Genomic DNA, 24,849 nt, shown 5'->3' with positions numbered 1-24,849 from the left:
TTTAATTGAGGTCAAGTTCATATAACATAAAACGAATCATTTTAAAGTGTATATCTCAGGGTCAGGCAGCCTATTCATGGTCACCTCTACCTCATGCTAAAAACATTTTCGTGAGCCCCAGAGAAATCCCCATACCCGTGCAGCAGTCAGCTCCCATTCCCCTATACCCCGGCCCCTGGCAACCACCAGACTCCTATCTGCCACCACCAGTCTCTCCATCTCCATGGATTTACTTATTCTAGGTATTTCTTATAAATGGCATCACCTGCTATGTGGCTGCTTTTACTTGGCATCACATGTCCATGTGGAAGCGTGGATCAGTTACCACCTTTTCTAGGGCTGAATAATGTTCCACGGTATGGAAGTATGACCTTGATTAATTTTTAATTCATTTAAAAGTGATTACTCTGGCTGCTCTCTTGAGAAATCACCGTAGTGAGGCAAAAGCAGAAACAGGATTCTCCGTTTAGAAGTCTGTCGGAAGGTCCAGGAGACAGAAGACAGGGGCTGATACTCTGGCGGTGGCTGTGTCAGAGGTGCTCAAGAGGGAGATAGGAATCAGGGGTGACTGCGGTGTGTGGCCTGAGCAGCTGGGTGGGTGGCAAGGCCAGCTCCCGCCCTGGGGAGGACGTGGGAGGTGCACTTTGGGGGGCTTGGGGAAAGAGGGGTTGTCTCTGGGCAGGGATTGCTTGAGGTGATGATCCAAAACTCCAGAGGAGAAATATGGATTTCATCGTGCAGCTGAGGATGAATTATTATTATTTTTTAAATATTTTTTTATTTATTTGACATACAGAGATCACAAGTAGGCAGAGAGGTGGGCAGAGAGGGGGACCCTGGGATCATGACCTGAGCCGAAGGCAGAGGCTTTAACCCACTGAGCCACCCAGGTGCCCCGAGGATGAATTATTTAACACATCCCCTATCTGGGTGGTTTCCTGTGTTTGCCAGTGTAGACACGGTCACCGTGCCCTGGGCCTGTGGATTGGCGGGCATGTTCCCGAAGGAGAAACTCCTAACCGCAAAAGCCCCGGGTCAGAGAACGTGAATGTTTTTTAAGCAGAGAGAGACTGCCACATGGACGCTCAGAAAGGTTCCACCAATTTATATTCCCACCAAAAGTGCACGAGAATGTCACATTTCCCACACTCTTGCCAACAAGAGGTATTATCAATCTTTAAACAAACAAACAAACAAACAAACAAACAAAAAAACACCTCTGCCCAAAGGCCAAAAATAAGAGCTTATCGTTCCCACCTAAATAGAACGTTACCTGGCTGTGGATACTCCTCCCCGAGCAGTCAGACTGTTATTCACGGACGCATGGTTTTGTACTTTGTTGTTTCCAGGCATTTTTTATTTGTTTGTGCCGTTATAAACAACCATAAGCAGACATCTTTGTGCACTAAAGCTTTGCCTGCGCTGTAGCTGATTGGACCGATTCTGCAGATAGAGTAACGAGGTCAAGGAGGAGGACCCTCTATGACTTTTGTTATACGGCCTCAAACAACTTTCCAGAAAACTTGCAGTGGGTCCTGTGCAGGCTCCTTCTCACACAGAAGGTTTTTGGTTGGCTTTTATTTATTTTTTTAAATTTTTAAAAATTTTATTTGTTTATTTGACAGAGAGAGAGATCACAAGTAGGCAGAGAGGCAGGCAGAGAGAGAGGAGGAAGCAGGCTCCCTGCTGAGCAGAGAGCCTGATGTGGGGCTCCATCCCAGGACCCTGACACCATGACCCAAGCCAAAGGCAGAGGCTTAACCCACTGAGCCACCCAGGCACCCCTTGGTTAGCTTTTAGAAATTGAGATACCTGTCCCCCGCCCCCCAGTCATTTTTACAGATGGCAGAGCACTTTGATTTTTTCTGTTCTGCCTAGTGGACCACAGTGGGCCTGGTCAGGTGATGGACAGAGTCTGAGTCCGAGTTCAGCTTGGAATGGCCCTGACAGGTCCACAGACCCACCCTGAGTTTTCCCATGTCCCACTTGTATACTTGGAAGAGACCTTCATGGCCCACAAATCAGGGCCCTTATGGTCAAAGAACCAAGCGGAAGCTCCTAGAATTGCCCCTCTTTCTCAGGATAGGAACCCCAAAGCAGTTCTACATCCTTTGGGGGAATCACAGAGATCGGTGCTGTCATGCACGGCTTGAAGGAAGCAGAGGTAATGACTTCATCCCTAGTCAGCTGGCCGGTTCGGCCCGTGCAGAAGGCAGATGGATTTTGGCCGATGACTGGGGATTATTGTCAACGGAGTCCAGGCGGTGACTCCAACTGCAGTTGCTGGCCCAAATGAAGTGTCTCTCCTGGAGCACGTCAACACAACCTTGGCAGCTGGCATGAGCTGTTGACCTGGCAGACGTGGTTCTCTCCAGCCTGCTTTCTGAGGTCTACCAGAAGCCTTCCGTCTCGCCTCGGGGTGACTTCCATTTCCTCGCCTTCCGTCGTCCTCTAGGCTGTGGAGGGCTTGATCTGGACAGTGTCACTGATCGGATCTTGTGAGCAGGAAGTCACATTTAAGGGGTTTGGCAATAAAGCCGCCCACTTTCCGCCGGTCAGGGTCCAAGTGGACATGAAAACAACACGAGCTACCAGAACGGAATCACATCAGCTACGTGGACAGAGCGCATTTGACACAAAGAACTGTTACCTAGAGGTCGAGTGGTTAAATACGGGACTGAAAGCGCAGAAAGCAAAGGAAGGGACCCTGGAGTAAGGGGTGCAGGAAACAGCCACCTTCCTGAGGCCTTGGGACGGGGAAAGAGCTGGAAAGGTGAAAACTCAGAAACCCAGACAAGAGGCCTCACGGAGCTGAAACTCAGGCGTCTGAGGAGGGGCCGCTGCGTGTGTGGTACCGGAGACGTGTGGTGGGGCTCAGGGATTTGGAAGTAAGTTGTGTGCCTGCTTCAGGCCACTTACCAAACTCCCCACATGGCTTTTCACTCTGAGGGAGGCCCGGAGCACACCAAGGCGCTGTGACAGATCACAGCCGATCTGCCTCCTGGGCCCGATGACCCAGCAGATCCTGGGATACACAGAGTGCAGGTGGCAAACAGAGACAGAGGCACCCGGGGGGTGACTCACGGCGCAGACCTCTGGGGTTTGAGAGCAGATGGTGCGGTCTTCTGAGGCTCACTGTTTTCCTGAGAAAATGCTCATTGCCGGGTCCTCCCGGAGACTGAGCAGTGAGGGCCGCTGTGGCCTGAGCGCTCCTGCAGCCTGGCTGTTGTCCTCTCTGTGTGAGTCAGGGTCCTGTCGGGAGACAAGGCATGCGGTATGTTTGAATGAAGAGCTGTTACCATTACCATGGTAACGAAGAGGGTAAAAGTTGAACTCCAACGCAGGGATCAGCGAACTTTTTCTGGAAAGGGCCTGATGTTGTTTTCGACCTTTGGGCCATACTGTCACCACGCTGCAACTTTGTTGTTGGATGGAAAACAGTCGTAGGTGATACCTAAACAAGAAGCCAAGAGTGTGTTCCAATAAAACTTTATTCACAAAATCGGGCACTGGACTTGGCCCGAGGGTCGTAGTTTCCACACTCTCACTCCCAGCTCTCACGGAGGTGGCAAGGCAGGAACTGAACTGGAGGCTTCCCTAGTTCTAAAGGAACAGAGAGAGGAGCAGAAACCACTGGAAACTGGCTTCTGGAAGCTGGGGGGCACGGGTTTCCCTGGGTGGGGTGGGGGTGGGACTCGGACTCGGTGAGGCCGGTTCTGCAAGTGCAGGGAAGCCACAAACTGGATTCATCTGCTGCCCCAGGACAAAGGCTGCAGCAGGGCAAGCCTTCACCTTCCTGCCGCCTTGCAGCGACCCGCTGGCACCCCCTACTGGCAGAATCTGACGGAGCTCGTGGCAAAGCAGAACCAGGGTTTGCACAGAGCTGGGGTAGAGTTTGGGGCCAGGGGAGACTCGCGAGCACGTTGGCTGACTTTTCGGGATTGAGACAGCCTCCCCGCCCCCTCGTTTCTGTTTGTTTGTTTTTTTAAAGATTTTATTTATTTATTTGACAGAGATCACAAGTAGGCAGAGGCAGGCAGAGAGAGGAGGAAGCCGGCTCCCACGGAGCAGAGAGCCCGATGGCAGGGCTCGATCCCAGGACCCTGGAAACATGACCTGTGCCCAAAGCAGAGGCTTTAACCCACTGAGCCACCCAGGTGCCCCTCCACCCCATCTTTTCTACAGATGGCTCAGCATTTGGATTTTTCCTGATTTCATTCCAGAGATTAGATGTCAGCGTCCCCTTGTGGAGGGAAATCTTCTGTAAGAAATAGGGGACTCCATTAGGAAATTTAGGGTGTGGAGGGGGAGGTGGAAGGAGAGTTCCAAAGGCTCTAAGAGGACCTTACCAGAGTTTGCAGGGTTTAAGGATGTGTTTGTCCTCTTCGGAACAAAGTCCAAATCTGACCACTTCTTTTCACCATTACCCAGCTGCCCCCCCTCCCAAGTACTTCCATGGACTTCATTTGGTCCCCAAGACCCCTGCTTTCACTCTTGCCCCTGTGGTGTGTTCTCATGGTGGCCAGATCATCTCACCCCCTACTCACACCTTGCGATGTGGTGTCCTGTGTTGTCCTGGGAGTAGAACCCAGCCGCCTTCCCTTCCTTCACGTTTGGCCCCCAGACCTCCCTGCAGCAGGGAGTGTGTCCAAACTAGCGTCTTCCAGCAATCTCGAGTCCTTTGCCCTGCTTTATTTTTCTTCATAGCGCTTGTTGCCACCCACCATTTCATGTTCATCTTCACTGCTGGATCCAAAGCTAGAACCGTGCTTGGTCGGGGGTCGGTATTCCCAAGTATTTGTTAAGTAGGAGGGGATGCAGGGCAAGGTGGTGGGTGTTTTAGCCTGTTCGTGCTTCTGTAACAGAATGCCGCAGACTGGGTGGGGGGCCTGCTGAACCACAGAAATCTATTTCTCACTGTTCTGGAGACGGAGGACGTCCAAGATCAAGGTGCCGGCAGATTTGGTGTCTGGTGAGGGGCCTCTTCCTGGTTCACAGACAGCCGTCTTGCTGTGCTGAATGTGGTGGAGGATGGTTCTGCTTTCTGGATGGAATGGGACAAGCGCACTAAATCCGTTCATGAGCTTATGTCCTCATGACCTCCTTCTCACCTCCCAAGGCCGGCCTCCTAACACCATCACATTGGGGGAGCAGACACGTTCGTGATGTGGCAGGCGGTGGACGCTGGGCGGCATGGGCCTCAAGGGGCTGGGGGAGGAGTACGGGGACAGCGGAAGGAGAGTGGGCGTTGTTGCCAGCTTTAAGCAGGGCTGCTGTGACCCAGGCTGTAGTTTCTGGGGCCCCTTGGGTGGCTGGCTGAGCTTTCCAGTCCTGAGACATGGTGATAGGGACAGGAGCAGGGCTGTGAAGTTGGAGGAAGCGATGGATTCCAGAAGTGTTTGGGGGAAGAATCAGGAGAGCGCGTGGATAGAAGCGGTGAGGGGTGGAGAGATGTCAAGGACGATATTGGGGGGAGGGGGGGCTTCTGCCTGCGATGAGCCCGGGGACAGGGTGGGGGCTGAGTTTCCTGGCTGTATGTTGACGAGAATTTCAAGGACCCATTGTTCCCTCTAGTCACATGCAAAGCACCTGGGACCTGGACCCTGTCCTCCAATGCCGTTGCCGCTGGCCTGGGTAGGGACAGTGGACTGGTGAAACCCTGAGAGGGGGACCAGTTCTGAACCACAGGGTCAGCTATAAGCCAGGAGCTTATCTCCACTCTGCTTCCGTTTCTTCACGTGCGAAATGGGAAGAATGGTTCCCTGACAGGGCTGCTCTGGGGACAACGTGAGCTACTCTGGGTGGAGGGAGCCCTGAAACAGTGGCCACAGGGTGCGTGCTGTGTGAGGGTGAGCCTCTGGGCCCAGGCGTTTCCGTGAAGCATGGGGAAGGAGAGCGTTGTCTGTCTGGGTCACTCTGGAGGCCCCTGGAGGAGGGGGGCACGTTCCTCATTCCCTGGGGCAGACACGGTGCCTCCAGCCTGCCCTGCTTCTGCGGGTTCCACTGTGGAGGCAGAGATGCAAACAGATGTTTTCCAAACTGAGCTAAAGGCTGTGGTAGATCCAAGGGCATTGAGCCTGGGAAGGTCTAGAGAAGGTGCCACAGAGGAGGGAGGGTTCAGGGGACCCTGTCGGGGTGGGTGGGATCCAGTTCTGTGCAGAGTGGGGGGCTCCATGCAAAGGCAGTGTTCACTGAGGTGGAGGGTGGAAAGCAGCTGAGTGAGACGGGGTGAGAGGCTCAGGAGTATGGTGGGGAATGGTGGCAGCCCTGGGGGCTGCTCAGAGAGGCCAGGCTTGGTCAAAATCCAGCAGTGTTTGTTGGGAACCCCTGTGTAGGTTCTGGGGTGCACCTCTAACCAGATGGACAAGGAACTGGTAGTTTAGTAGGAAAGCTAGTCCATGAATAAGCAAACTGGCAGGGTCATCTCCAGTAGTGCAAAGCAGGATATAAAATGGGGTAATGGGTCATATGAGAGAGAGGACCCTGTAAGTGGGATCTGGAGGCTGCTGTGGAGAGGGCTGAAGGAGGGAAATGTGAGCTATATCTTGAATGGTGAGGCAGAGCTCTGGAGGAGCACATGCAAAGGCCCTGAGGTAAGGAATGAGCCTTCTGTATCAAAGAACAAAAGGCAGCCACTGTGGCTGGAGCCGAGTGGGTGAGGGGAAAGGCATGAGGCGAGGCCAGCAGGTGGTGGGTCTCAGATCACCAGGGCCTCTTGGCCATGAAAGGGATTTGTTGCAGGTGGTAGTGCAAAGCCACCCAGGGCTTTCAAGCAGGGGACCTTCCATTTGGACTATGGGGTTCTGAGTGATGGTTGGGGGGCTGGTGAGGTAGCTGGTGTGGTTGTGAGGAGAGCAACTCTGATGGTCAGGGCCTGGACGGGGTGGGGGGATGGACAGGAGTGGACAGATCTGAGGTGCATTTTAGCAGTAGAGTCTCTGCTCTTGCTGCTGGAGGAGAGGTAGAGAATTTGGGAAAGGGAAGAAGTGGGTTTGGCCTAGATATTGGCCTGAGACGAGCTGCCCAGAGTGGGTGAGGAGGCCAGGGAGCAGAGCAAGAGATGGAGAAGAAGGGTACTGGGAGCGCTTTGGGGAGGAAGAGGGCCCCTGGAGCCTGACCTAGGGACAAACAGCCCCCTCCTGACCCCCATCTGCAAAGCTGCTGCCTCCTGTTTTCTGAAGGGGAGACTCGGGCCCCTAGGAAGGGCCTTCCCGGGGTGCACCTCCTGTGGGTGCATCAAAGTCATAGTGCATCAATACAAAGTCATGTATTAGCTGACATCATTCCTGGCAGTTCACATATTAGTCATAAGAGTGGTGAGTGTGTAAGAGGCAAGAAGCTCCTTATTCTCACTCTCCAGGAATTCCAAAGGGTGTGCCTCCCCCACCCTGATCCAGCTGTGTTTTGGGCCCCTGACACAGTTTGCCACCTCTGCATTCTGCCCTGGGACTGGAGCCATGTCCCTCACCCCATGGTAGCTGTTTGACCTGGGCCCCACTTGCGTCCACACCCATGTTACCTCGTATGCTCTGTGTGTCAGCCGCTTCTGTGAGTGTGTGTCCCCCCTGGGCTGGTGAGCTGGGCCCTCTATTCTTATTTCAGCCCTATGGGTCTCTGCTTGAATTTGGAGTCAATTCTGGGGTCCAGTGGAGGTGTGGGGGATAGTCTATATGCCTGGAAGGGGTGTCCTGGGAGCCGGGTCCCAACGCCGGGGAAGTGCTGTGTGAGACATCTCACCCAACCCGGTCCCCATTTTGCAGATGAGCAAACTGAGGCCCAGAGACATGGAAGTCCCTGCCCGAGGTCACCTAGAGAACCCAGGGCAGAGCCGGGGCTCCTCATTCCCACACCGGGCCCTTTCTAGTGCCCTGCCCGCTTTGTCATGTATGTACACATTGAGGGCCATGTGTGCCTTGAGGGAACACCCCTCCCCTGTGTGTCTCCACTGCTCCCTACGCTGTGTCGAGGGCACAACTCTGCCTCTGCCCATGCTGCTAGTATATCACCGGGCCAGCCTGTATCTCAGCCCGTGTGTGTGGATGTGGCGTGGTGTGCACACATCAGTCGTGGCATATGCGCGACCCGACGCTGCTCACGTGTGCCAAGTGCAGTGGGAAGGGTGTGCGAAGTGCTGGCTTTTTCCCAGTCCACAGCTAAAGGCCGGCTAAGTCCCCTCGAGCTAGAGTGAAATGATCCTTCTGGATAAGGGATTCTGGGTATGTCCACCAGACACTAATGTGAGCCATTCTCTCTGTTCCACCCCTCCGGCTCCCCACCCTTGCCACCTCAGACCAGGACCCCAGGCACTCCTCTCCGCCTTGAGACCATTTGCAGCTCCCCCTGAGGTCATTCTGTTGGTTGAGCTGGGCGCCGGTCCGGTCTTGGGGGTGCCTTGATGCACACATGTAGGTCACCTGTGCTAGCCGATGGCGGGAGAGTCGAGGTCCCATCTCTGTGTTAAGGGCCCCCAGCTGCTGCCTTTGCTGACCAGTGTCTTTGCCTCTCTGAGATTCAGTTTCTCCATCTGTAAAACGGGGCTAATAGTGGCCTTCCCGGAGATGTTGGAAGGAGGACTCAAGGTAATCCATAGAAAGTGTTACCTAGCATGGACCCTGGCGCAAAGTCAGCACGTAGTGAATGTTCCATGTCATGAGCCGTAGAGACAGAAGAGGAAACCAAGGCCTGAAGAGAAACCTGAGTGGGTCAGTGTCCTGGGATCTCAGTGCCCATGTCACATTCTCCCCAGGACCTGGTGATGGGGATGTGGGAGCTAAGAGGGTCTATGGTGGTTTTTTAAGGCAGGGCCTTCACAGTGAACTTGACAGGATGAAGAGGAGCGGCTGGGCAGGGAAGGGGCCGCAAGAGCCTGTCCCAGAGACGTGAGATAACAGGGGTCCAATTCTGGGCCCCAGATGCCGTTCTGGAGCGAGTGCGTGCTCCTGGCCCCTTCGGTCCCTCTCCTTTCTCTTTGCTGGCCTCTCGGGAACTCTCTCTGTGCATATCTCCCTAACTGCCTGTCTGTCTCCCTGGCCCACCCCTCTGCCCCCACCTTGCTTCCCCTCCAGCAGAAGGCAGACCTGGCTGTGGCTGCATTCACCATCACAGCGGAGCGGGAGAAGGTCATCGACTTCTCCAAACCCTTCATGACCCTGGGGATCAGCATCCTCTACCGAGTGCACATGGTACGGCTCCCTGGACAGGTGGAGGCTGTGGGACAGGGGGCTGGCAGTGGGGCAGGGGGCTGGCGGTGGGGCCGACGCCTGTGCCCCCAAGGGAAGCAGAGGCTGAGGGCTGGACCCTGAGGGGCCACTTGGGCTCATGGACACCTGGCAGGGCTGGGGCAGGGGACGCACGCGGGTCGGGGAGGCTCTGGGCCTCATGCCCTCTCCCTGCAGGGCCGCAAGCCTGGCTATTTCTCCTTCCTGGACCCCTTCTCCCCTGCTGTGTGGCTCTTCATGCTTCTTGCCTACCTGGCGGTCAGCTGCGTCCTGTTCCTGGCCGCCCGGTGAGTCCACCGCCTACTACCTAGGAAGAGCCCTGGGCTGGGGTGTCTGTGACTGACCCGGATATTCCGTGCCGGGCCTCAGACTCCTGGGCCCTCCTTTCTCCCTCTCTGTCTGCGTGCCCTGTCCCACCTTGTGGCTCTGATTTTGTTCTGCTGTTCTCTCTCTGGGCCTATCCCCTTCCCATTCTCTCTCTTTCTTCTCTGTTTCTCTCTGCATCTCTCTGTGCATCTCTTGCTGCCTCTTCTGTGTGTCTGTGTGCCTCTGTGTTTCTTTCTACTTCTCTGTGTGTATTTCCTTTCTACCTTGGCTCCATCCATCCCTCACTCCCATGTCTCTCCACAGGCTGAGTCCCTACGAGTGGTATAACCCCCACCCGTGCCTGCGGGCGCGTCCTCACATCCTGGAGAACCAGTACACACTGGGCAACAGCCTCTGGTTCCCCGTGGGGGGCTTCATGCAGCAGGGCTCGGAGATCATGCCTCGGGCGCTGTCCACACGCTGTGTCAGTGGAGTCTGGTGAGCAGCCTTCTGTCTGTCCTGCCCTGGGTGGGGAGGGTCCCTTCTGAGGCCTGGGTGGATTCCGGTACCCCTCCACCAGCTGTGTGACAGGGAATGGGGTGGGGAGAGCTGAGTCCCAGCTCTGCCCCCGCTAGCTGTGTGACCTTGGGATGTGAGGTCACATCCCCTCTCCACGCCTCAGTGTCCTCATCTGAAAAATGGGGATAGAAATGCCCACATGTCAGGTTGTAAGGACTCAGCTGGGATGCTACACAGAAGTGCTTCTTCCGACATGAGGATTATAATTGGAACCACATAAGCCTGGCTGTCGCTGGCCCAACTGTTGCTGGCTCACCCCCGTGCCCTGGTGGTCACGGAGACCTGGGGCAGCCTTCACTATCCAGGGGTGCCTGTGCCCTCAAAGTCCCTTGGGGACTCCAGTAATGTGAACAGAGCTTACTTTATCCCTGTGATGAGCTCCAAGAAGCCACATGTTGGAGAGCAGACATGGTCAACTCATGTCAGTGTGGCCCACCACTTTTTAAATATTTGAATTAGCATTTAAAAATGGGGCAGATTCACTCAGGAATCCAGATTTCTCCCTCTTGTTGAAAATTCAGGGGCTGTGGTCGTGCTAGATGAGGCGGCATTCTCCCGGGTTCATGCATCTGAGCCCTGAGACCAGGCACTCCCCAGGGCCACTCGCTCCAGCGCCACCCACGCCTTGCCCTGCTCCCCAGGCCCCTTCTTGCTGAACATTTCTTCCTCATCTCCTCCCCATCCCCAAGAATTCATGCCTTGACAGCCAGGCAGCAGATGCTTCAAGAGGCCCTCCTGGTGCCAAGCACTCAGGTGAGGAATCCGGCCTCAGAGGCAGAGGAGCAGAGAAGAAGGAGTTAAACAAATAAACCCAGGAACGTCCTGTTTGACCCCAGGACTAAACAAAGCCCTGAGACAGCATCTCATTCAAAGCTCACTCAAGGCTAACGTTGAGTGAGTGCCAGGCAGTTCAACCTCCTACCCCACTAGGACTTACTGCCATAGAGCAAGCCATTGGCAGGTCGCTTGGCCCACTGGCTTTGCACCTTTGGAGTCTCGATGACATTTTTTTTTTAACAACTTGGGACTGGCATCCTTCCAAGCGTCATGGACCCTGTGCTAGTTTCCTATTGCTGCTGCAACAAGTAAGACAGGTTTAGTGGCGTAAAGCCATATAAATGTATTTTCTTATGGGTCTGGAGGTCAGAAAGCAGAAATCTCACTAGGCTCGAGTCCAGGTGTGGGCAGCCCTCGCTCCTCCTGGAGGCTCTAGGGGAGGTTCTGTTTGCCTGACTCTTCTAGCATCCAGAAGCCACCTGCATTCCTCGGTTTGTAGCCACTTTCTCTGGCTCTCACCTCCTCCTTGCATACATAAGGAGGCCTGAGATACCACTGGGCCCACCCGAATAATCCGGGATAATCGCCCCATCTCAAATTCCCTAACTTCATCATATCTGCAAAGGCCCTTTGGCGGGACATACTCACAAGTTGCAGGCTTTGGATGGACACATCTCTGGGGGTGGGGGTCCTCCTGCCAACCACCTACCATGGCTGCAGCTTACTGAGGTCGTCAAGTATAACGATGTGTCAGATGCACACAGACCTTGCTGTTAAAGCAAAGGGCACATGCAACAACAGTAGGGTATGTGGGTGCTCAGGGAAGCCTCCTTGAGGAGGTCCCATCTCGGCTGAGTCCTAAAGGTGAAAACAGAGGCATCCATGCCCAGGAGAGAGGGATGAGCATTGTAGACAGGCTAGAGGAGGCGCACGGCAGCTGGGACAAATCTGGCCGAGGCCTGGGGTCAGTGGCCGACCGGTGACCTCCTCTCTGCAGGACGTTCCTTCTGCCCCTCGTTCAGGGGCCCCTTCCCCAGCCAGGTGTTCTCTGCCTGTACCATCACCATTAACAAGTAATGGAGATGGAGACCTGGACCCGGAGATCACTCCCGTCTTCACTCCCAGTCCTTCCACACATATGCTCAGTCACTGGGTCAGCGGATGTCTCAACAGATGTTTCTTAATCTCTGACTGGGACCCCAGCACCATGATGCGGCAGTCCAATGCCTAGGGGGCTTGGCGGCCAGTGGGCCGCTAACCTGCCTCCCGGGCCCTCCATCTTCGGGGTCCGTTGGGGCCACAACCTCCTACAGCCGGCCGCTTCATTCGGGATGGCCCCTTTCCAAGCTCCAAGTCAGTGCCTCTGAGGTTCTGCCTGACCGGCCGCAGCCCCACCCTCCCTGGGCGCCCCCCCGCCCCCCATTCTTGCGACATGGTCCTTGCACCTCCCTCTTTTCTGCTCTGTGAGCCCTGCCTGCCCTCTGGTCCGTCCACCTCAGGTAGGTTCCTAGGCCACCACACTTTGATCATTGTCCTCAACTTCTCCTCAGGGCGTCCTGTCCTCCGAGCCCTCCCAGCAACCTCAGATTTGGTCCACAGCCTGGCTCCTTACCCCCGGTTCCACCAGGGCCACACAGGACCCTTTTATGGATGCGTCCAGTATACGCGATTAGCTACCCGCCTTCTAGAAACTCCTCACCTCCAGGCTCTTGTGGCCTTATGGACCCTTTGTTTCATTGCACCAGGGGGCTACTGCCCTTTGCCCTCACTCATGCGAGCTCCTCCCTCCACACTGGTGATGTGGCAGCACCTGCAGACCCAGTGCCTTCATTTTATGACAAATATTTTCTAACATCTGCTTTCCCACCCTGATGAAATTCGAGGGTAATATATGTACTTACGCACCTGTCTACACGGTTTTTTTTTTTTTTTAAAGATTTTATTTATTTGACAGACAGAGATCACAAGTATGCAGAGAGGCAGGCAGAGAGAGGGGGAAGCAGGCGCCCTGCTGAGCAGAGAGCCCAATGCGGGGCTTGATCCCAGGACCCTGAGATCATGACCTGAGCCAAAGGCAGAGGCTTTACCCACTGAGCCACCCAGGTGCCCCTACACATGATATAAAACAAATCCATAACTCGTCCTGACTGCAATACAAGGAAGAGAGAGGGACGTGATCTGTGGTAGGATAGCACGACAGCAGTGCATCAGTGTTCCGGCGGGGCCTCTCCAGGGAGAAAGCAGGAGTCAGGCGGCAACACCGACTTCCAACGGGTACCTTAGGAATGAGGAGAAGTGAGACCGTTTAATAGAGTTGTATCAACACCTGAGACTTGACACTTTAAAGTAGTTGGTCAGTGAGTATGTTTGTACTAATACAAACCACCCTGAGCATGGTGATTTCCCAGTCCAGCTTCTCCAAGAGTCTTGGTTTGGTGCTGCAGAAACCGTGAGCTGGCCGCTGCCAGAGACCCGAGTTCCGAACGGTGAAGGGTTCTTGGCAAAGTTTCAAACACAACATCCAGTTGTTCCTCAGTCTGAACAACAGATGCATTTCTAGAAACTTTGGTTTCTGTTAGAACCATGCAAAACCATGGTTGGCTTGTATGTGCCAAGGAGATAGGCTCAGGGAGTGATGGACTGGATTTTCCCTGTTATTTAGACTGGGCTGCATCGCCAGACACCTGCCCCCACCCACCAACACCAGGAGCTACCAGGGTGGCCCCCATCTGTGTCCCCTTGCTCTGTCCCTGTGAGTGTCCTCACCCCACCCCCACAGTCACCACCACCAGTCAGCCACCTTGTACCCTTGGGGTCAAGGTGGTCCCTGCTATGGACCCGGCACTGAGTAGTTTTGTCTTGACTCAGTGAGATCAGCACTTGGGGTAGCTTTGAAGAGACTTGGTTTCCAGAGAGCTGTGTCAGACCCTGCGTCTTTGTGAGTCGGGTTCACTGGGGGGCTGTGTTCGACATCCCTCTGTCCTCCACTCCACCGCCGTCCCAGGGCCTAACTCGGCACCGTGCTTGTGAGCTCAGCGAAGGGTAGCTGCCGTCTTCATGAGTAAATGCTGGGGGAGGGGCTGGTCTGGGAGGCCCTCCCAGCTTCGCCCCTGTCTTCCTGCCCCACAGATCTGTACCGTCTCAGGCAGCCTGGCCATTCTCACCTGCCAGGCAGGAGAACAGACAGGTTCAGGGTAGGACAAGTGGGCTCCGTGGTGAGGTCAGCAGGTGCCTCTTCTCCCCTCCCACGGCTCCCTGCCGTGCCCCAAGCGGCCCATCCTCTGACAACAGCCCTGTTAGGGGCAGCCTGCTCTTGTCCTTGCTCGGCAGAGGAGTCCAAGGTCACATGACGAGCCAGTGAGAGAGCCAGGATTTGGGGATTTTCCAGAGATCTTTGTATTATTGATTTCTTGTTTAGTTCCACTGTGGTCAGAACATTCTCTGTAGGATTTTCTTCCTTTGAAATACATGGAGACTTGTTCTGTAGCTCAGCGTAGGGTCTGTCCTGGTAACCGCTGTCTGTGACGTGGGTGGTTGCCATGGGCTATAAACAGCAATTAGGGCCTGGAGGCTGCTAGTGTTACTTTAGGCTTCTCTCTCCCCACCGATCTTCTGTCTACTCGCTCTGTCAGTTATTGAGAGAGGGGCGTTGAAATAGCCACCTGTAATTGTGCAGGAATCTTTTCAGTTCTAACATGAAGTTTTTGCTTCATGAATTTTGAAGCTCTGTAATTAGGGGCATAAATGTTTAGAGTTTTTATGTTGTCTTGATGAATTGATCCCTTCGTCATTATATAATGCCTCTCTTTATTCCTGGTAACATGTCTGCTCTGAAGTTACCTTTATTTGATATTAATATAGCTACTCCAGCTTTCTTTCTTTCCTTTTTAAGATGTATTTATGTACTGGAGAGAGGAGAGGGGAAGAATGTGAGTCAGGATAGGGGCAGAGAGAGAATCTCAAGCAGAGCCCACACTGAATGCAGAGCCCGACTCGGGACTTGATCCCAGGACCCTGAGATCATGAGCCCAGTGGAAGCCAGACACTTAACCAACGGAGCCACCAAGGTCTCCTAACCACCCTAGCCTTCTCATGCTTAGTGTCGGTATAGCATATCTTTTCTTACCCCTCTGCTTCTGACCTACCTGGACCATTATCTTTAAAGTGGGCTTCTTGGGGTGCCTGGGTGGCTCAGTGGGTTAAGCCTCTGCCTTTGGCTCAGGTCATGATCTCACGATCATGGGATCGAGCCCCACGTCGGGATCTCTGCTCATCAGGGAAACTGCTCCCTCTTTTCTCTCTCTGCCTGCCTCTCTGCCTACTGTGATCTCTGTCTGTCAAATAAATAAATCTTTAAAAAAAAAAAAAAAAAGAAAGAAAAAGAAAAAGCTAAGTGGGTTTCTTTCTTTTTTTTTTTTTTAAAGATTTTATTTATTCATTTGACAGACAGATCACAGGCAGGCAGAGAGAGAGGAAGGGAAGCAGGCTCCCTGCTGAGCAGAGAGCCCGATGCACGGCTCCATCCCAGGACCCTGGGATCATGACCCGAGCCAAAGGCAGAGGCTTTAACCCACTGAATCACCCAGGCGCCCCCAAAGTGGGTTTCTTATAGGCAGCATAGATAGGCCTTGGAGCAGGGGTTGGCAAACTTTTTCAATATTGGGCCAGATAGTAAACATTTTAGGCTATGCTGGCCATCCGGTCTCTGTCACAGCTATTCTGCTCTGCCCTGTACTGTGAGAGGGGCCAGAGAGGACACACTGGTGAATGAGTGTGGCTGTGTTCCAATAAAACTTTATGGACACTGACACCGAAATTTGACTTTTCTATGTCATGTGTCATGAAGTGTATGCCTCTTCTTTCATTCTCTTTTGAGACATTTAAAAATGTGAAAGCCATTCTTAGCCTGGGGGTTGTGCAAAAAGAGCAAGACAGATTTGGCCCGTGGGCCATCCTTTGCCAACCCCTGGTTGAGATCACTTATGTTAAATGCAATTGCTGTTACAGCTGGGCTTAAATCTGTCACCTTGCTACTTGTTTTTAATATGTCCCATCTCTTTGGGCTCCCTTTTCCCTCTTTTCCTGTCTTCCTTTGGATTTGAGATTTTTAGGATTCTGTTTCATGTCCACTATTGACTTTATTAAGCATACTTTTTTTTTTTTTTTAAGATTTTATTTGTTTGACAGAGAGAGAGACAGTGAGAGAGGGAACACAAGCAGGGGGAGTGGGAGAGGGAGAAGCAAGCTCCCCGTTGAGCAGGGAGCCCAATACGGGGTTCGATCCCAGGACCCTGGGATTGTGACCTGAGCCAAAGGCAGCTGCTTAACAACTGAACCACCCAGGCAGCCGTATGAAGCATATTTTTACAAATTTTTTCCTCAGTAGTTGCTTGCTTTGGGTTTACAATATGCCTTTTTAATTGATTACAAAATAATTTCAAGTAACATTCCCCTACTTCACATAAGATGGAGATCCTTACGGCAGCATTCCCATTTGTATTACTTCTGTTTATCTTATGAACCTTACAACATATGAGGTGTGTGTGTGTGTTTAAACAGTAAATGTTTTTTATTTTTATTTTTGAAAACATTTTATTTATTTATTTGAGAGAGACAGAGCATGAGTTGGGGGTTGCTGGGTAGGAGAGGGAGAAACAGGCTCACCACAGAACAGGGAGCCCAATGCAGGATTTGATCCTAGGACCCTGGGATCGTCACCTGAGCCAAAGGCAGACACTTAACCGACTGAGTCACCCAGGCACCCGAAAGAGATTTTATTTTTAAGTAATTTCTACATCCAGTGTGAGGCTATAACCTCTGCCTTCGGTTCAGGTCGTGATCCCAGGATCCTGGGATCGAGCCCCACATCAGTTCCCTGTTCAGCTGAGAGCCTGCCTCTCCCTCTCCTACTCCCCCTGCTTATGTTCCCACTCTCCATCTCTCTCTGTCAAATAAATAAATAAAATCTTTAAAAATATATTAATTCTCCCAGTTTTTGTTTGTATGAAAAATTAGCTAGTGTGTTTCCTTCTTTGAAGGATCTTTTTGACTGATACAGAATATAAGATTGACAGGTTGTTTTTCCCTTTCAGCACATTGTTGCATGGTCTCCTGATTCTGATAAGAAGTGTGTTGTCACTCTAATTTTTGATTCTTCATGTATGCTTTCATCCCTTCTGGCTGCTTTTTAAAAATATATATATATTTTCTTTATAAGATTTTATTTATTTATTTGACAGATAGAGGCACAAGTAGGCAGAGAGGCAGGCAGAGGGAGAGGGAGAAGCAGAGTCCCTTCTGAGCAGAGAGTCTGATGCGGAGCTCGATCCCAGAAACTTGGGTTATGACCTGAGCCGAAGGTAGATGCTTAACTGACAGCCACTCAGGCACCCCACTTCTTTTCTTAAAGATTTCTTTATTTGAGGGGCACCTGGGTGGCTCAGTCATTAACCGTCTGCCTTTAGCTCAGGTCATGATCTCAGGGCCCTGGGATGGAGCCCCGCATCAGGCTCCCGGCTCAGTGGGAAGCCTGCTTCTCTCTCTCCCACTTCCCCTGCTTTAATTCCCTCTCTCGCTGTCTCTCTCTGTGTTAAATAAATAACTAAAACCTTTTTAAAACATTTTATTTTTTTAAAAGATTATTTATTTATTTATTTGACAGACAGAGATCGCAAGTAGGCAGAGAGGCAGGCAGAGAGAGAGGAGGAAGCAGGCTCCCCACTAAGCAGAGAGCCCGATACGGGGTTCGATCCCAGGATCCTGGGGTCATGACCTGAGCCAAAGGCAGAGGCTTTAAACCACTGAGACACCCAGGCACCCCTAAAACCTTTTTTTTTTTTAAAGATTTATTTATTTGAGAGAGAGAACAAGAGAGCACAGGAGGGAGGGGCAGAAGAAGAGAATCCTAAGTAGAGTCTGCACTGAGGAAGCCTGACGGGCTCGATCTCATGACCCTGAGATCACAACGTGAGCCACAATCAAATCAGATGCTTACAAGACTGAGCCACCCAGGCGCCCACTATATACTTTTTTTTTTTTTTTTTTTTTTTAAGATTTCTGTGTTAGAGAGAGAAAGAGAGTTCTGGCTGCTTTTAAGATATTCTTTAGGGAATCCTGAGTGGCTCAGTTGGTTAAGCATCTGACTCTTGATTTTGACTTAGGTCAGGATCTCAGGGTTGTAAGACTGCCCTGCGTCAGTCTCCGCGCTGAGCATAGAGCCTGCTCCCTCAGCCCACCCCAGCCCCTGGCACATATTCTCTCTCTAAAAAAGAAAAAAATGTATATTCTCCTTATCGCTGGTTTTCAGTGATTGATTGTAACGTGATTCGATGGGTTTTATGTGTATGTGTGTTTATCCTACTTTGGTTTCATTGAGTTTCTTGTGTCGGCCAGTTTATAATTTTTATCAGATTTGAAAAAGCTTCGACCAGTACTTCTTCAAATACTTTTTCCTCTTATCCTCTTCCTTTTCTCTCCTTATGGGATTCCAATCACATAGGTAAAGACCACTTGGTACTATTCAACAGGCCACTCAAGCTTCGTGCTCATTGTCAGTCACTTTTCCTCCTCTCTGACTTCAATTTGAATAGATTCTATTGCTGTCTTCTAATTCTCTGTTCTTTTCTGTGCAGTGTCTGATCTGTGTAATCCCTTCCAGTAACATTTCCCACTCAGATGTCATATATTTAATCCCTGGACATTCCATTTGCTCCTTTTCTAAATATTTCTCTCTAGTTACATTCCAGTTTTTCTTTATATCCTTGAGAATTCTGAATATACCCATAATAGCTTTTTAATACCCTCATCTGCTAATTCCATCATTCTGCCAGTTCTGGTTCTGTTTCAATTGAGTGACTTGTCTCTCACTGTTTCCTGCACCTTTGTTTGTTTCCTTTTTTTAAAGATTTATTTATTTATTTGAGAGCGAGGGAGGAGGGCCAAAGGGAGAGGGAGAGAGACACTTTAGTAGACTCCAAGGTGAGCCCAGAGCCCGATGTGAGCCTTGATCTGACAACCCTGAGCTCAGACCTGAAGTGAAACCGAGAGTCAGATGCTTAACCCACTGCACCACCCAGGGGCACCCTTCCCTGCACATTTACATATCTGATAATTTTTTTACTGAATGACAGACATTGTGAATTTTACATTGTTTACATTGTTGAATATATTACTTTAGAGAGTCTCCAACTTTCTCTGGCAGGCAGTTAAGTTCCTTGTGGATAATTTTGATCCTTTCCAGGCCTATTTTTCAGTTCTTTGAGGGCAGTTCTGGCATGGCCTTTATATTCTCGGGCTGACTTAACTCTGTTTGTAATGTGTTGTCCTTTGGGGTCTTTGCTGAATGTCTCATGTATTCAGTGAGATCTCATTACTCTGACTAGAGAGAGCTCAAAGGATTCCCAGCCCTGTGTGAACCCTGGGAATTGTTGTCTGTCTTTTTTCTTTCTTTTTTTTTTTTTAAAGAATTTATTTGGCAGAGAGAGAAAGAGAGTGAGAGCACAAGCAGGGTGAGTGGAAGAGGGAGAAGCAGGCTCACCACTGAGCAGGGAGCCCTACGTGGGTCTCCATCCCAAGACTTGGAGATCATGACCTGAACTGAAGGCAGACACTTAACCGACTGAGCCACCCGGGCGTGCCTGATTGTTGTCTTTGAAAGCATTTCTCTGGTTCTTGGAGTTTTACCCTAAGTGTACACAGATTGGTAATCAGCCAAAGATTCAAGGGGACTCTGAGCAGATTTCTGGAACCTTCTCTCCCTGTGCATCTCCCTCTTCTTGGATTCTCTGTCCCACAAATTCTAGCCATGTTGGTCTCTCTGATCTCCAGTCTGCAACTCAGTGAGATTGCCAGACTGGGTTTCCCTTCCTGGCACCGCAGCCTGTAAATCAAATTCAGCCAGATGGCCTGGGCGATGATACGTCTCACTTCATTGTTTTCTTTTATTTCCTCAGGGATTACAGTCTTGTGATGCCTATTGTCCTAGGTCTTTAAATAGTTCTCTATAGTCTGTCCAGTTTTCTAGTTACTCACAGTGGAAGGGTTTTTTCTGGGTACCTTATTCTCTTATTTCTGGAAATGGAACTCTCTGGAAGCAACATTAAACCCAGAGAGTCAGGCCCCAGCATCTGTTCTCCCAGCCTTCCCACGAGTCAGCAGTTGCGGAGCCTTCTAGATGCCAAGGTCACTGAGGGGCTCTGCTGACAGGGCACATGGCCACAGTGGGAGGGTGGCAGGCACGGCTCCAGACTGGCTCACTCTACCCCTCAGGTGGGCTTTCACCTTGATCATCATCTCCTCCTACACGGCCAACCTGGCCGCCTTCCTCACCGTGCAGCGCATGGAGGTGCCGGTGGAGTCAGCCGATGACCTGGCCGATCAGACCAACATTGAGTACGGCACGATCCATGCTGGGTCCACCATGACCTTCTTTCAGGTAGGGCCTTTGAGACACCCGGGCTTGCTGCCCCTGCCACGCATAGCCACCCGGGGTGGGGCTGGGCAGGGCCTCCTGGGTCAGACGTACGTTCGCTACAGTTTGGGAGGCTGGGGAGCAGCTGCGAGACCAGAGAAGTAGGTCTGGGAAATTGCTGAGCCCTGGGGAGAGCCTGTGGGGCACAAAGGTAGAGCAGTGTCTGGACCTCAGATCAAAGAAGGAGGACAGGTGTCGGGAGTCGTGGCAGGGGTGGGCATCCCCAGCCTGGCCTCTGCATGCCCCCCACCCCAGGCTTGTGAAGCTTTGGGGCTGTAACTGGGGCAGGGTGAGACATTTCCCAGAAGGTTCCTGCAGGGCCTGAAGGAAGTAAACTGTCCTATTTGGCAGGGACACAGGTCTTCCCGACTCAGGCTGGGCCGTGGGTAAATTTGGAATTGAGCTTCTGCATGTAAGGCCTGGGAATGCTGAGAAGACAGGGCTGGGTGTCAGGCCAAGCCAGACCCAGGAGTGGAAGAGAGAAGACAGGCTGGAGAACAGACTGTGGCCCCTTCTTCCCAAGCCTTTGGTCCTCAGGTCCTCACTGGGCTGGTGGGTGTGTGGATAACTTGGACCTGGCCTTGAACGGTCTCATCACTCTGCTCTCCCTTTGGCTCTTTCTGCTCCCTCTGGTCTCCTCGCTCACTCTCTGGTTGAGAGAAGCCTCCTAGAGGGCAGGGGACAGGGCTGAGGGGACAGACCCACCCCTGACATCCCCTTGTGCCCCCTCTGGCCAGAACTCACGGTACCAGACGTACCAGCGCATGTGGAACTACATGCAGTCCAAGCAGCCCAGTGTGTTCGTCAAGAGCACAGAGGAAGGCATTGCCCGTGTCCTCAACTCCCGCTACGCCTTCCTGCTCGAGTCCACCATGAACGAGTACCACCGGCGGCTCAACTGCAACCTCACCCAGATCGGGGGCCTCCTCGACACCAAGGGCTACGGCATCGGCATGCCGCTGGGTAGGGAGCCGGAGGGCCGGACGAGCGGGGGGCGGGGCGGGGGGCGTCTGGGACCATGCCCTCCCTGCAGCGGTCTGGGTGCATCGTGCATGTCTTGCATGGCCTCCTGGCTATGCCACCATCCCGAACCTCCACACTTGGGCTGCAAACACGGGTCTAGCAATAGTCAGTTCCAGCCTTGCATGGCCTCTGGGAGAGCCCAGTGAGACTGGGTGCAGCCCCAGTGCTTATGGGCCGTGACACCTGCCACCTTCCCTTGTGGCCTGAGGACTCCTTGAGGGTGAAGACCTGGTTTTATGGGCCATGTTCTCTGCCTGGAACCGACAGCCTGGCTCACGGGGTACTGAGAATACAGACGATGGATGGAGGAGGGAGGGAGGGAGGGAAGGTGGGGGAGGAAGTGGGGGTGTCTGAGGGAGGGATGGGTGGATCTGCCAGAGAAACCTGAACCTGCTTTTCCAGGGCCCAGTGCTGGAAACCCACCAATTTTGTCAGCAAACTTTGACATCTTGGCTTTTAAATCCATCTCTCTGCCACTGACTGCCGTTAGTTCTCTATTGCTGTATAACCAATGACCTCAAATCTTAGCTGCTCTGTGCTTCTTGAAGTGCTGGGCCAGGGAAGCAGGCTAGCCCAGTGCTTTGGGGGGCAGGCTCTGGAGTCACACTGACCTGGATTCAAATCCCACCTCCCTCCCTGACTCTGTGCGTGACCTTGGGCAAGAATGTCACGTGCCCCATCCAGAAGAAGGGGTGATAACACCTGATAATAACCAGGATCAGGAGGGCTTCAAATTAATGCCTCTAAACCGAGGATCCGGCTTGTAGAGGGTGCCTGATAAATAGTAATCCCTCCACTCACCCACGGCCCTTGTTCCTGGCCCCTGGCAGGGGCTTGAGAATTGCTGTAGCAAATGAAGAAATGAGTCCAGGGTAGGAAATGTGTCAGGTGTTTGGGACCTAAAAGTGGCTTAAGGCGAGGCTCTGAGGGTAGGGAGGAGAGAAGGGGTCTGGGGCTGAAGCCATGCAGCAGAGAATCATTCACGAGCGGACTGTTGGATGCCCTGCTGTGTGCTGGGCATGCGCTGCATGCTGGGATCCCAGACCAGGGAGCTGCCGAGCCCCCCACCTCCTGCTGGGGGTGCGCAGACAGCAGGCAGATAGTAAACACCTGGCTTTATAAAGCCATATCGGGTGGTCACAACTGATGGGGAGGGATGTGCTTGGAAGTTGACCAGAGATCTCTTGAGGTACCATGTGAGTAGAGCCCTGGGTGACGTGAAGGAAGGAACATTCCAGGCAGAAGTGCTAAGGTGGGATTGTGTCTGAAGGACTCAAGGAACAGCCTGGAGGCTGGTGTGGCCAGAGTTGCAAGCCCAGAGGATGGGGGCGGGGGCAGGGTGAGTAAACGCAGGATCTCTAGGCTGAGGGGAGGACCGGGTTCTCTCTGCATCGGGACCACTGGAGAATTTTGAGCACCAGAAAGGCAAGTTCTAGGACTCAGTTTCCAAAGTTGTCCCTCTGGCTGCTGTGTTAGGAAGAGCCTGGGTGGGAGGTGAGGAGAGCTGCAGGGAGGGGACCGTCACAAATGTGACATGCGGTGTATTGGGGGCATGGCCCAGGGTGGTTGCAGGGGAGGTCAAGGCAAGCAGTGGTCAGACTCAAAGGTGGACAGAGGACCCGGGGGTGTGGTGGAGGCAGGAGGAAGGGCCGTGCTAAGGGCATGATAGGGATTTGGGTAGGCAGCATTTCAGGGCCCCAATGGCCAGTCACCCCCTTGTGTGTCTGGTCCAGGCTCCCCATTCCGGGATGAGATCACCTTGGCCATCCTGCAGCTTCAGGAGAACAACCGGCTGGAGATCCTGAAGCGCAAGTGGTGGGAGGGGGGCCGGTGCCCCAAGGAGGAGGATCATCGAGCTAAAGGTCAGCGGCCCCACATACCGTGCCATTCCCCAAGCCCTGTGGCCCCCGTTCCCGCACAGCCCCGACTCCGTGGCTTTCCCCCTCCACCCCCAGGTCTGGGCATGGAGAACATTGGTGGCATTTTTGTTGTGCTCATCTGTGGTCTCATCATTGCTGTCTTCGTGGCGGTCATGGAATTCATATGGTCCACAAGGAGGTCAGCAGAGTCTGAAGAGGTGAGGGGGTTGGCAAAGAGGGTCGGGGTGGGGGGGGTGTGCCCGGGGTGGAGGGGCGTGGAGATTGTGGCCTTCCTGGAGGAATGTCAGAGGCAGTAAGGGACTGGGAGGGGGGTGGGGGACATGACCTGAGAGACCCCTGGGGCAGAGGGGGTTCAAAAGAGGTGGGGGCAGACAGAAGGGAGAGGGGAGCCAGGTGGAGAAAGGCCAGAGACGGGAAAGCTGCAGGGACAGAGCTGAGGATGAGGGGGGAAGGAGGGAGAAGGGTGTGGAGAGGGGCAGGGGGTGAAGCCAGGAGAAAGGAGAGGTGGGTGGGGCCAGAAGATGGCAGGCTGGTTTCAGCTGCTGCCCAGTGACACTCCATCTCCTGCCCCTGCCCCTGGCCCTGCATGCTCCTGTGGCCTTCCACCTCCCCTCCCAGCCCCTCCCCCTCCTCACCTGGGCTGACCTCACTTCCATTTCTCTGAGAAATGCGGAAGGAGCCCAAGGAAAGCATGCAGACTTCACATCTGGTCACCTGCCTGCTTTCCCCACGACCTGGTTAGTTACTCCGAGGCAATGTGCATACTCCCACTAAGTCGCCCTCCCCTGGGCCCCCATCTCCTCTCTCGCCAAGGACATTCCTCTGTGGTTCTCTGCACCCTCCCCCCATCGTCAGTTTCCTCCTTTCTGTTGGATCAAGGCTACCTGCATACAAACGTGCTGTCTTCTCTCCCATGTTCCAGAAATTTCTCTTGACCCCACTTCCCCTCCCAGACACCACCCCACTTCTCCCCTAACCTCCTAACCTTACAACCTTGAAAGAGTGCATCTGTCTGCTACTTCAGTCCCCCTCCTGCATTCTCTCTTGAACATGCTCCCATCCAGCTGTTGTCCCCACCTCCGCACTGAAGCCACTCATCACCACTCGTCATCCCACGACTGGGATCCACTGCCGGAGTTTCAGGCCTCACCATACGTGAAGTAGTGATAGGCTTCAGCATAGCTGATCGCAGTCCTAAAACCCTCTCCTCTGGGCTCATGCCTCACTTTTCTCCTTCTTCTGTGACCAGTCCTTTGTCAGGGCCCCTAGGGCTCCTTCCTGGACTCTTCTCTGGCTTTCTCCTGCCCCTTGGTGATCCCACCCAGCAAAATGGTTTGTGAGGCCACCGCTGCGCTGATGACATGTATTAGTTACTTATTACCATAGCTCACACTAAGACATAGCAGCTTCGAGAAGCACGCTTAACATCAGTTTACAGTTTCTATGGGTCAGAAGTCTGGGAGCAGGTTGGCTGAGTGATTCTAGCTGCCAGGGTCTCTAGTGAGGTCATGGTCATGCTGTTGGCCGAAGGCTTGCCTGGAGCCAGAGGGTGCACTTCCAAGGTGGCCTACTGTCTCCCGATGCACTTGCAGGATTT

The 24,849-nt window shown here is 53.0% G+C and overlaps 1 protein-coding gene across 3 annotated transcripts in view; it reads left to right on the top strand.

Annotated features, from left to right (window-relative positions):
- GRIK5 (glutamate ionotropic receptor kainate type subunit 5) overlaps positions 1-24,849 on the top strand; it is a 50,991-nt gene that overhangs the window by 23,155 nt on the left and 2,987 nt on the right. For 2 of the 3 annotated variants that reach the window (XM_013064008.2, XM_004767740.3), the window contains 7 exons: positions 9,066-9,182; positions 9,396-9,505; positions 9,849-10,022; positions 20,148-20,313; positions 21,087-21,312; positions 23,106-23,234; positions 23,328-23,449. In XM_013064008.2, coding sequence (XP_012919462.1) covers positions 9,066-9,182; positions 9,396-9,505; positions 9,849-10,022; positions 20,148-20,313; positions 21,087-21,312; positions 23,106-23,234; positions 23,328-23,449 — 1,044 coding nt within the window. The remainder of the gene's footprint in view (positions 1-9,065; positions 9,183-9,395; positions 9,506-9,848; positions 10,023-20,147; positions 20,314-21,086; positions 21,313-23,105; positions 23,235-23,327; positions 23,450-24,849) is intronic. The other variant, XM_004767741.3, reaches the window with a different exon arrangement.

Source organism: Mustela putorius, unplaced genomic scaffold (assembly GCF_011764305.1).
Source record: "Mustela putorius furo isolate JIRA1106 unplaced genomic scaffold, ASM1176430v1.1 tig00000196_pilon_pilon_pilon, whole genome shotgun sequence".
Taxonomy (NCBI): Eukaryota; Metazoa; Chordata; class Mammalia; order Carnivora; family Mustelidae; genus Mustela; species Mustela putorius.
Note: the sequence above shows the minus strand (reverse complement) of the source record. Positions and strands in the feature narration are given on the sequence as shown.